Source organism: Cricetulus griseus, unplaced genomic scaffold (genome assembly GCF_003668045.3).
Source record: "Cricetulus griseus strain 17A/GY unplaced genomic scaffold, alternate assembly CriGri-PICRH-1.0 unplaced_scaffold_55, whole genome shotgun sequence".
Lineage (NCBI taxonomy): Eukaryota > Metazoa > Chordata > Mammalia > Rodentia > Cricetidae > Cricetulus > Cricetulus griseus.
The window spans coordinates 32,383-44,879 of NW_023277308.1; the positions used below are offsets into that span (position 1 = coordinate 32,383).

The following is a 12,497-nucleotide window of genomic DNA, read 5'->3' on the forward strand; positions in this document are numbered from 1 at the left end:
TATAAAAAAGTGATTTCTCACACCTGTAATCCCAATACTTGGGAGTCACACACCTTCAATCCCTAAACTAGGGAGGTGGAGACAGGAGTGAGACAGGATATATAAGGGAGGAAACAAGCGCTCATTGCATTCTGTCTGAGGATTTATAGAGACAGGACCTCCTCTTTGGGCTCAGGATTCAGGAGAGGTAAGAGGTCTCTCTTGTGGCTGTTTCCTTTCCTTCTCCGACCTTTCAGCATTTACCCAGATATCTGACTCCAAGTAGTTTGGAGCCTGTCTGGGCACTCGCTCTGGAGAGCAGGTTGGCCTCGAACTCACAGAGATCTGCCTGCCTATGCCTCTTGAGTGCTCAGATTAAAGGTTTGTGCCACCAACACCTGGCTTTTAACAATTTGTTTTTGGTGAGGGCCCTTTAAATTTTAACCCGAAAACTTCTCTTTTAAATTTCTCAATTGTCTATTCAATACATTTAAACTTGTGAGATCAGCATGCCTTCCATTAAGGGAGACACCTCTCCTTTTGGAATTGTTCCTGACAATTCCAATTTAGGAATCCAGTGGATTATTTAGACATTCCTCTTAAGACCCTGCTGGGTGACCTTGGTATTCTCTATCTACCTCAAGGCTAGGCATTCACTTCCTCCTTCCACCTAAGCTGGTATGCAAGTATGCAAATTATCTGCCCATTGCCAGTGATCATGGGGGACAAGAACCTTGACCTGAGTAAATTTCCACTGTGGCTGATGTTGGTATATAAGTCTTCTCCCCTTTGAAATTAAATGCATTTTCCTTGCAAGAATTACCCATTATCATGTATTTATTCTAACCCTCAGATTCCCCAGCCTAAACCTGTGAAATGTTGTAGCATTGTCCGATATTACAAGGAGCCATCAACAATCTATGGGGCTTCTGGTAGTAATCAGTATTTATCCCTAGTATATGAATGGACTTTGGGAGCCCATTCCACATAGAGGGATACTCTCTCAGCCTAGAATCAAGGGGGAGGGCTAGGCCCTGCTCCAAATGATATGACAAAGTTTGAAGATTCCCTCATGAAAGGCCTCACCCTCCCTGAGGAACAGAAAGGGGTTGGGATGGGGGCTGGTGGGAGGCAGGGGAGGAGAGGAGGGAGAAGGAACTGAGATTGACATGTAAAACAAGCTTGTTTCTAATTTACATAAAAAATAGAAAAAAAATATAAAACTTGCCTAAAGATCAGATTGCCAAACTAGTCATGCTAGTTAGCAGAAACAATAGGCAGTGATGGCACACTTTTTTAATCCCAGCACTAGGGAGTCAGAAGCAGGTGGATGTCTGTCAGTTCAAGGCCAACCCAGGCTACATGAGATTGAATCAGTATAAAAAATTGGTGGCTGACACCTTTAATCCCAAAACTTAGGTGTCACCCAACTTTATTCACAGCACTAGGGAGGCAGAAGCAGGTAGACCTCTGGTAATTTAAGGCCACTTCAGCTACAAGAGCTTGATCCAGTATAAAATAGAAACTGAGCCAGCCAGTGGAGGTCACACCTTTAATCCTAGTACGCAGTAGTCGCAACCTTTAATCCCGGAACTAGGGAGGTGGAGACAGGAATGAGAGAGGATATATAAGGCAGCAGACAGGAGCTCATTGCACTCAGTCTAAGGATTTGTAAGGACAGGACCTCCGACCTCCTCTTTGGTTTGAGGATTCAGTAGAGGTAAGAGGTCTCTTTTCTGGCTGGTTCCTTTACTTCTTCGACCTTTCAGCATTTACCCAGATATCAAAATCCAGGTTTTTATTTTGAAGACCTGTTAGAAATTGTGTGACAGAACCTGGGAGGATTTTGACATTTGTGAGAGGAATTAGCAAAGACACTATTTTGCTGTGGGTCAAGCAGTTTAAATTCATAAGATATTATTTCCTAAAACTAAGGATTTTGGAAAGTCTACATCTCCTGGGAGCTCGTTGATTTGGGTTACATCCTTTTAATTAATTAAGGTACATGATGTTTCAGGGTTTATTTCTTTGAACTAGTTTAAATGTGTAAGACGTTTTCCCCTGAGATTGAGGCCAAACAATTCTTTTTTTCCACTTTAAGAAATCTATATTTTGTTCCTATGTTTTGTATAAATGTGATTTCAAAAATATTCTGAGGTAATAAGAGAAATTAAATCCTAAGGGAAAAGCAGAATTCATTATAGTGTCTATGTGATTTCGAACTAGAGAAAATAAGTAAAAAGAAAAGAGAGTCAGGGGTCTCTCTCGGTCAGCTTTAGTCTCATAGAGATAGCTGGTATATTTCTTGTAGGAATCCAGTACAGAGAAAGAAGAAAGAGTTGTGAGACCGAGCTATGTTGGCCCTTGGGACAGGTTCATTTCTTTCTTTCTTTCTTTCTTTCTTTCTTTCTTTCTTTCTTTCTTTCTTTCTTTCTCTCTTTCTTTCTTTTTTTAATAGACAAGATAGCTGTTTTTCTTTTATTAGAAAGTAAATTATTTTACATGGCAATCCCAGGTCCCTCTCCCTCCCTTGTCCTTCCAACAAATGCCCTACACTTCCAATACCCTTTCTGCTCCCCAGGGATGGTGAGACCTTCCATAGGGGTTCTTGAATGTCCGCCATATTATTTGGGTAGTGCCTAGGCTCAGGGAGTATGCCTCCATGTGGAATGGGCTCCTAAATTCCATTCCTATGGTAGAGGGGAGGCCACGTGAATTTCCAAGGTCTTCTCACTGACACCCACATTCAGGGGGTCTGGATAAATCCCTTGCTGGTTTACCAGCTATCAGTCTGGGAACCAAGAGGTTTCCCATGATATGGTCAGCTGTTTGTATGGTTTTCACCAGTCTGGTCAGGACCCTTTTACTCATTAGTGATCCTTCTCTGCATCTGGATTTCAGTTCAGTTCAATATTTAGCTGTGGGTGTCTGCTTCTACTGTTACATCTGCTCGATGAAGGCTATTAGGATGGCTTATGAATTAGTCATCAATCTCATTATCAGGATAGGGCATTTAATGTAGCCTCTCCTCTGTTGTTTTGATAGTTAGTTGGTGTCATCTTTGTAGCTCTCCAGACGTTTCCCTAGTGCCTGATTTCTCTTTGAAATAGTATTGTCTCCCTCTTATATTATCTCTTATTTGGTCTCTACTGTTCTTCCCCCAACTCAACCTTCTTGTCCCATCATGTCTTCAGTACCACTCCTCTTCTCCCTTTCTCATTCTCTTTGTTCCCTCTCCCCTCCCCATATGATCCCAATTTGCTCAGGAGATCTGCTTCTCCCTTTCCCCTTCTCCCCAGGACCATGTATGACTCTCTTAGGGTCCCTCTTGTTTACCAGCCTCTCTGGCAGCCTTTGCTGCAGTCTGGCAATCTTACTCTATGTCTAAAATCCACATATGAGTGAATACATACAATGCCTGTCTTTGTGTGACTGTCTTTGTGTGACCCGCTAGGAAGGATTTCTTCTAGTTCCATCGATTTGCCTGCATATTTCAAGATCCATTGCCTTTTGCTTTCTGCTGAGTAATACTCTACTGTGTAAATGTACCACATTTATTTTTATCCATTCTTCAGTTGAGAGGCATCTAGGTGGTTTCCATATTCTGGCTATTACAAATATTGGTGCTATGAACTTAGTTAAACAGATGTCCTTGTTGTAGGAATGTGCTTCTTTTGCGCATATGCCTAAGAGGGGAATTGCTGGATCTTGTGGTAGACTGATTCTCATTTTCTGAGGAATCACCATAAAGATTTCCAAAGTGGCTTTACGAGTTGGCACTCCCACCAGCAGTGGGGGAGGGTTATGCTTTCTCCACAACCTCTGCAGCATAAACTGTCGTTTGTGTTTTTGATTTTAGTTTTTCTGATAGGTGTAAGATAGTCTTTCAGAGTTGCTTTTATTTGCATTTCTCTGATGGCTAAGGATGTTGAACACTTTCTATTGTGTCTTTCAGCCATTTTAGATTCCCCTATTGAGAATTGTCTATTTAGTTCTGTACCCCATTTTTAGTTGGATTATTTGGTGTTTTGGAGACTTGCTTCTAGAGTTCTTTGTAAATTTTGGAGATCAGCCCTCTTCAGATGTGTGGTTGGTGAATATCTTTTCCCAATCAGTGGGTTGTTGTTTTGTCTTGTTGACTGTCTACTTTGCCTTACAGAAGCCTCTCACTTTCAGGAGGTCCCAATTATTAATTATGGTCTCAGTGTCTGTGCTACTGGTGTTATGTTCAGCACAGGGTCTCCTGTATGAATTCATTCAAGGGTATTTCCTACTTTCTCTTCTAATAAGTTCAGTGTGGCTGAGTTTAGGTTGAGGTCTTTGATCCATTTGGACTTAAGTTTTGTGCATGGCAGACAGACATGGATGTATCTGCAGTCTTCTCCATGCCACCATCCAGTTATGCCAGCATCATTTGTTGAAGATGCTTTCTTCATTCCATTGTATAGCTTTGGCTTCTTCGTCAAAAATCAGGTGTTTATAGGTGTGTGAGTTAATATCAGGGTTTTCAACTAGATTCCAATGGTCTACCTGTCTATTTTTGTGCCAACAACAAACTGTTTTCAGGACTATAGCTCTATAATAGAGCTTGAAATCAGGGATGGTGATGCCTCCAGAAGTTCTTTTATTGTAGAGGGTTGTTTTGGCTATCCTGGGTCTTTTGTTTTTCCCTATATAGTTGAGAATTGTTTTTTCAAAGTCTGTGAAGAATTGTGCTGGGATTTTGATGGGGATTGCATGAATCTGTACATTAGTTTTGACAAGATTGCCATTTTTACTATGTTGATTCTACCTATTCATGAACATGAGAGATCCTTCCATTTTCTGGTATCTTCTTTACTTTCTTTCTTTAAAGACTCAAAATGTTTATGAACAGGTCTTTCATTTTTTTGGTTAGCATTACCCCAAGGTATTTTATGCTGTTTGTGGCAATTGTAAAGTGTGATGTTTCTCTCATTTCTTTTTCAGCACATTTATCATCCACGTACAGTAGGGCTACTGATGTTTTCTAGTTACTCTTGTATCCTGCCACTTTGCTGAATGTGTTTATCAGCTCTAGGAGTTCCCTGGTAGAAGGGAACTTATGTAGACTATCATATCATCTGCAAATAGTGAAAGCTTGACTTCTTCCTTTCCAATTTGTATCCCCTTGATTTATAGAAAATGAAGCCAGAATACTGTTGACAGAAAACAGGAAACAGACAGAATTACAACAGACTGGGAAGAAGCTTATAAGCTCTGTTGTTTCTGTGGACAACAGGAACAGTGAAGTTCTAAGGGGAGAAAAATCAACTCTGGAAAACTCATCACCATCTCAGAAGCAACAGACACGGACAGATAATATTGGTGATTCTGATGCCAGTGCTTAAAGAATTGAAGATGCTTCTGATGATTTGAGTAAAATGAAGAGTGAAGAATCTAATCAGGAAAATTCTTCTGAGATGGACTACTTAGAAAATGCCACTGTGTTAGATGAATGTTCGTTGACACTTGAGCAGAGACGAGGCTTGAAACAAGCAGAAGCACGCCTAGAAAGAGATCACATCTTTCGACTTGAAAAAGGATCACTAGAATATACTGATTGCCGTTATCTATGCAAACTTTGCTTTATTTTCATTTTAAACATCCAAGAGGCACATAAACACATAAAAGAAAAACCACATAAATACATTTTGGGGAAACAGGAAGAAAGTGAACTGCAATCTCTTCCACCTCCTTCCCCTGCTCACTTGGCTGCTGTAAGTATTGCGGTTGTTGAATTAGCAAAAGAACAAGGAATAACAGATGATGATCTCAGGGTCCGTCAGGACATTGTGGAGGAAATGTCAAAGGTTATAATGACTTATTTACCAGAATGTTCACTGAGGTTGTATGGTTCATCTGCGACAAAGTTTGCTCTGAAAAGCAGTGATGTTAATATAGATATAAAATTTCCTCCCAAGAAGAATCGTCCAGATCTTCTGATACAAGTGCTTGGAATTTTGAAAAACAGTACATTATATGTAGATGTGGAATCTGATTTTCATGCTAAACTTCCTGTTGTGGTGTGCAAAGATCGGAAAAGTGGTTTGCTATGTAGAGTGAGTGCAGGAAATTATATGGCATGTCTCACTACTGACTTACTTGCTGCTCTTGGCAAAGTGGAACCTGTCTTCACTCCCTTAGTGTTAGCCTTGCGCTACTGGGCTAAGTTGTGCTCTATTGACTCCCAAACTGATGGTGGAATCCCTTCTTACTGCTTTGCTTTAATGGTGATGTTTTGTCTTCAACAAAGAAAGCCCCCTCTTCTTCCTGGCTTACTTGGAAGTTGGATCGAAGGCTTTGACCCAAAAAGAATGGATGACTTTCAGCTGAAGGGATTAGTAGAAGAGAAGTTTGTGAAGTGGGAATATAATTCAAGTAGTGCAACTGAGACAAATGTAATTGCTGATGAAAACAAAGCTAAGGCAGACCAGCCAAAAGATGATACCAAGAAGACAGAAACAGAGAGAGAAAGTAATGCCTTGAAGGAAAAACATGGCAAATCTCCTTTAACATTAGAAACACCAAATCAGGTACCCTTGGGTCAGTTGTGGCTAGAGTTGCTAAAATTTTACTAACTGGATTTTGCTATGGAGGAATATGTCATATGTGTACGGGTACAAGATATTCTAACAAGAGAGAACAAAAACTGGCCTAAAAGACCAATAGCCATTGAAGATCCATTTTCAGTCAAGAGGAATGTTGCACAGAGCTTAAACAGCCAGCTTGTTTACGAATATGTTGTGGAGAGATTCAGGGCAGCTTACCGGTATTTTGCCTGTCCTCAAAGGAAGGGTGGAAATAAATCTACAGTGGAGTTTGAGAAAAAAGAACAGGGGAAAATAAGCAATAAGAAACCAGTGAAGTCTGATTGTAGGGCAAGCAACTGTTGCACTCTTCTTGGCGGAAGCACAGAAAAAGGAAATACAGAAAGAGGTCAACCTGCTAAACGTGATGAAATGGAGTTTACATCACAGAGAGGTATTGTGGACAGTGACAGTTTGTTGGCAAATGATCTAGGTTTGGCTGACTATGGACAAGATTCGTTATCTCTTTCTACTTCCAGTGAAAGTAGTGTATTAGAGCAAAACTCAGCTGAGAAACAAGGTGACTTAACACCTTCAGAAACTACTTTAAAGAAGGAACTCAGCCAGTGTAATTGCATTGGGTCCCCTGATGGAGCTGAATCTGCTGGAACAGACTGCAGATCAAATTTAGAAATGGAGAGTTCACATCAGATTGTGTGCAACAGCATAACTGCTACCTCTTGCAACTGCAAAGCTACAGAAGTTGCTTCTGACTTTATTGATGGTGATAACCTCCCTTCCCAGGAATTATATTATGTGTTTGATAAGTTTATTTTAACCTCTGGCAAGCCGCCAACAATAGTATGCAGCATCTGCAAAAAGGATGACCATTCAATAAAGGATTGTCCAGAGGATTTCAGGAAAACTGACCTAAAACCTCTACCACCAATGACAAACCGATTTCGAGACATACTTGATTTAGTATGTAAAAGATGTTTTGATGAATTATCACTACCTTCCTCTGAACAACACAACAGGGATCAAATTTTAATTGGCTTGGAAAAGTTTATTCAAAAAGAATATGATGAAAAGGCAAGACTGTGTTTATTTGGTTCTTCAAAGAATGGATTTGGATTCCGTAAAAGTGATCTGGATATTTGTATGACTTTGGAAGGCCATGAGAATGCAGAGAAATTAAACTGTAAGGAAATAATCGAAAATCTGGCAAAAATTCTTAAGAGGCATCCAGGTTTAAGCAACATTCTGCCTATTACTACTGCCAAGGTACCTATTGTAAAATTTGAACATGGGCCAAGTGGACTAGAAGGTGATATCTCTGTGTATAACACATTGGCTCAACACAACACAAGAATGCTAGCTACATATGCAGCTATTGATCCTAGAGTACAGTACTTGGGCTATACAATGAAAGTGTTTGCCAAGTGCTGTGACATTGGAGATGCATCTCGGGGAAGTTTATCTTCATATGCGTATATCCTCATGGTGCTGTACTTTCTGCAGCAAAGAAAGCCACCAGTTATCCCAGTCCTACAAGAGATCTTTGATGGAAAACAGATTCCACAGAGAATGGTTGATGGATGGAATGTTTTTTTCTTTGATAAAACAGAAGACCTGAAAAAGCATTTACCTTCACTTGGAAAGAACACAGAATCACTAGGAGAGCTTTGGTTAGGACTACTTCGATTCTATACTGAAGAGTTTGATTTCAAGAAGTATGTAATCAGTATTCGTCAGAAAAGGCTGTTGACTACTTTTGAAAAGCAGTGGACATCTAAATACATTGCAATTGAAGATCCTTTTGTCTTGAATCATAACCTTGGTGCTGGTGTTTCTAGAAAAATGGCCAATTTTATTATGAAGGCATTCATTAATGGAAGGAAACTTTTTGGTACCCCCTTTTATCCACTCATTGGCAGAGAAGCTGAGTACTTCTTTGATTCGAGAGTATTAACAGATGGAGAACTGCCTCCTAATGATCGTTGCTGCCCTGTATGTGGAAAAATAGGTCACTACAAGAATGATTGTCCCAAAAGGAACAGACTAAGGAGGAAAGGCAATGAAGAAGAGAAGGAAGGAAAGAAAGAAGAAAAAGACCCCCGAGACCTTGACTCCAGAGACCTTAGGTGTTTCATAAGTGGAGATGCAGGACATGTGCCTCGGGAATGCCCAGAGGTCAAGATGGCCCTACAGAGGAATAGCAGTGTGGCAGCATCCCAGCTAGTCCAAAAGCTTGTCAACGCTCAGCAGGTGGCGGGATCAGCCCAGCAGCAGGGTGAGAAGTCGAAAAGCACTAGACAGTCTTCAGAATGTTCTGATTCACCATCTTATTCTCCTCTGCCTCAACCATTTCCACCGAATTCCCCCCAACCATCTGCTATTCCCCAGCCTCCATCCCAGCCCGGATCCCAGTCTAAGCTTGGCCCACCCCAGCAGGGAGGCCAGCCCGGTCATCAGGTTCAGAAGCCCTTGTATAAATTTCCTCAGTCACCACCAGCTCTGTATTCTCCCAAGCATGGTATGGGTAGGCGGCGATTGCCAATGCGCCCCCTCCAGATCCGTGCCCCCTCACGGCCCATTCATGGCCCAAAGCTCCACCCTACACCTGACTTTACCCCCAGCAATATTTGCTTGGATGATCCCAGCATCATATTAGCACAGTCTTCTGCCAGACCAATGGCAGTCCCTAGCTCTTCTCATGATCGGCACTGGCCTCATCCCGTGGCTCCAAATTTCCTAGTGAACAATCGTGCAGTGGGTAAGTCAGAGCCACGCTTTCGGGGACTAAATCCTCCAATTCCACGGGACCATCCATCACGTCCCCATGTGCCCCTTGTTTAACCTTAATGAATTGTATAAAGAGAGATTTTAAAAATTACATTCTTTTTTTCTATTAGCTATATTCATATTTTGGTGCCTTCAGACTTTATATATATTGTTCTTAATGGGAGAGGATTTCATGTATATTCCATTTGTCACTTCTGTTTTTTACAGAACCTTGTATTGCCCAACACTTTTTAAAAGGTCAAAAAATAAAATAAAATAAAATTACAACATAAAAATTCAAAAATTTTCTTTCACATACTTCTATGATGAATATATTCAATCTTGAATGGAAAGTTTTGTCTGTTTGTGAAGTTCTATTTTAAGTTAATAAATCTTTTTGTCAAGAAAAAAATGTTATATTCATTTCCTTCACAGACGCATGCCTCTGTGGTAGTCACGAAAGTCAAATTGACACGTCTGCTCCCAAGTAAAATCTCCAAATGTTGTTAGTGCTTACTGGAAGGCTGATGACAGCAGCATGTTTCATATGGCTCTGAGCTCTGTCAGCATTCTCCACTTACCTGACTTCTTTTTGATGACAAATACAGGAGAATTCCAAGGGCTGGTAAATTCCTCTATATGTCCAGTATCTAGCTGTTCCTGTACTAACTTTTCTAAAGCCTCTATCTTCTCAGAGGTCATAGGCCATTGTCCTACCCAAACATGTCTATCTGTAAGCCACTTCAGTGGCAGGGCCTTTGGCTCCTCTGAAGTTCTATCATTTGTATTTAGTTTCTGTACAGCATGGATGGTTGGTAAACTTTTTCCAAAGCATCTTACCAGATCATTTCTACTATCTAAAGATTGTACATAATTTGTATCTGACATTGGAGGAATATTAATCTGAGTATTCCATTGCTGTAAGAGATCATGACCCCAGAGATTTATAGCCAAATTTGCCACGTATGGTTTCAGTATCCTTTTCTGTCCTTCCGGTCCAATGCAGACCACTAGTTAACACTCTGTTGAACTCTAGATAGAGTCCCAATTCCTAAAAATTGTACATTTGCCTCTCTAAGAGGCCATTTAAGAGGCGTAGACTTTTGGGTAATAATAGTTACATCTGCCACAGTGTCTGCTAAGTCAGTAATAACTTTATTATTAATTCTCACTTTCAACTGGGGCCTTTTACCATTAATAGAAGTTTGCCAAAATATGCGTTTCTCATTTTGTCCATTCACATTTGATTCTTCATCACTATTCAAACTACCATCTAGAGCAGTATCATTTTTCAAAATAGGCAAAGAACTATCTATTTATTCTGTGAGAGATTTTCTCCTACTGCTACTGGGAATGACCAGACCGTTCTCGAAGTGAGGGCCTTCTTGAGTCCCCCTTTGGGGTTTCGAGCCTTAACAGGTTTCCTTGCATGTCCCTGGTCGATCTACATTCATTGGTCCAGTGTCTACCCATACCACATCTTCTACACAATCCAGAAGACAGTGGCCTTCCATATGAGGCATTGGTAGAATTCATTTGTCTACAATTTCTCTTAGTATGTCCCATTCTACCACAGCTGAAACATTTAGGTTCCTGGTTTCTTCGTGGTCTCCTGGGGAAGGCTCTTCCTACCCAAGGTTCTGGTTCATAGTGGTAGTAACCTCGAGCCTCTTGGTACCTATGTTGACCTCTGTAAGGTGCTTCTCTTTCCCAAGCCCTTGCAACCTCATCTCTAGAACTTTTATTTTCCTGTTGCCTTTTTAAACCTTTCAAAATGGCTTCTCCTGCCAAGCTCCAGTGTCTTGCACATGATAGTCAATGTTGGCTGCATGCAAAACCCATTCTTCTAGCGGAGTTGCTCTGATCTTTAAAGGCAAAATTATTCTTTTGCATATTGGATTTGCATTTTCATAAGCTATTGTATATATATAATTGATCGTCTTGTTTCTGGATCTGTTACCTGTAATTCTACTGCCCTAGTTAACGCTTGTAAGAAGTCCTGGAACTGTTCTGTAGGTCCCTGTTCTATTCTGGTATAAGCTTCTATGTGTTCTCCTGGCTCACGAACTTTATCCCTAGCTCTTCTCATGATCGACACTGGCCTCATCCCGTGGCTCTAAATTCCCTGGTGAACAATCGTGCAGTGGGTAAGTCAGAACCACGCTTTCGGGGACTAAATCTTCCAATTCCATGGGACCATCCATCACGTCCCCATGTGCCCCTTGTCCCAGTTTCACGGCCTTATGGTTTGCATCAAAATTTCATGCATCAGGGAAATCCAAGTCATCGGCCCAACAAACCCTTCTATGCTCAAGCAGACAGATGTGCTACCTGTCGCTGTAGAGAGCGTTGCCCCTACCCACCAAGATGAATGTGTCTGAGTAATGCCAGCCCACAGTATCCAGCCAATCCTGCTGTCTCAAGGGTATCCCTACCTCAGTGTCAGTTATACTCAGCAGAAAAAGTGACATTTAAGGAAAGCAAAACAATTCAGGTACTGATATAAAATTTCAACACATGTTTAGGTAGTGTATTTAAATTCTAACGCTGTTTTTAAACACTGTACTACTTGTATATAAATATGAACTATAGTTTTTACTGGTATCACTAACATGAGTGATACAAATTTCATCTATTTTATTACCCTATGTTTAAGGGAATTTTATATTTTGTTTAACCTTGATGAATTGTATAAAAAGAGAATCTGAAAATTACCTTCTTTGTTTTCTATCGGCTGTATTCTTATTTTGGTTGCTTCAGACTTTATATGTATTGTTCTTAAGGGTTAGGAGAGGATTTAATGTGTTTTAATATGTCACTTCTATTCTCTATAGAAACTTGTAGTACCAAACACTTTTTAAAAGATCAAAATAAAATAAAATAAAATAAAATTACAACATAAGGATTCAAAAAAATTTTCTTTTGCATTCTTGTATGTTGAATATATTCAAAATTGAATGGAAAGTTTTGTCTGTATTTGAAATTCTATTTTAAGTTAATAAATATTTTAGATTAGAAAAAAATTTCATACTCATTTTCATACAGACGAATGCCTCTGTGCTTGTCACCAAGTCAAATTGACACGTCTGCTCCCAAGTAAAATCTCCTAATTTCGTCAGTGCTTCCTGGAAGGCTAATGACAGCAGCAGGTTTCAATTTTGTAAGAATGGATAGGACAATAGGCTT

General features: G+C 40.3%; 1 protein-coding gene across 1 annotated transcript in view; it reads left to right on the forward strand.

Moving 5' to 3' along the window:
• Positions 1 to 11,682, forward strand: part of LOC107977733 (terminal uridylyltransferase 4-like) — a 20,273-nt gene extending 8,591 nt beyond the window's left edge. The window contains 2 exon segments of the mRNA XM_035453884.1: positions 5,140 to 9,303; positions 11,456 to 11,682. Coding sequence (XP_035309775.1) covers positions 5,140 to 9,303; positions 11,456 to 11,682 — 4,391 coding nt within the window.
• The last annotated feature ends 815 nt before the right edge of the window (positions 11,683 to 12,497 follow it).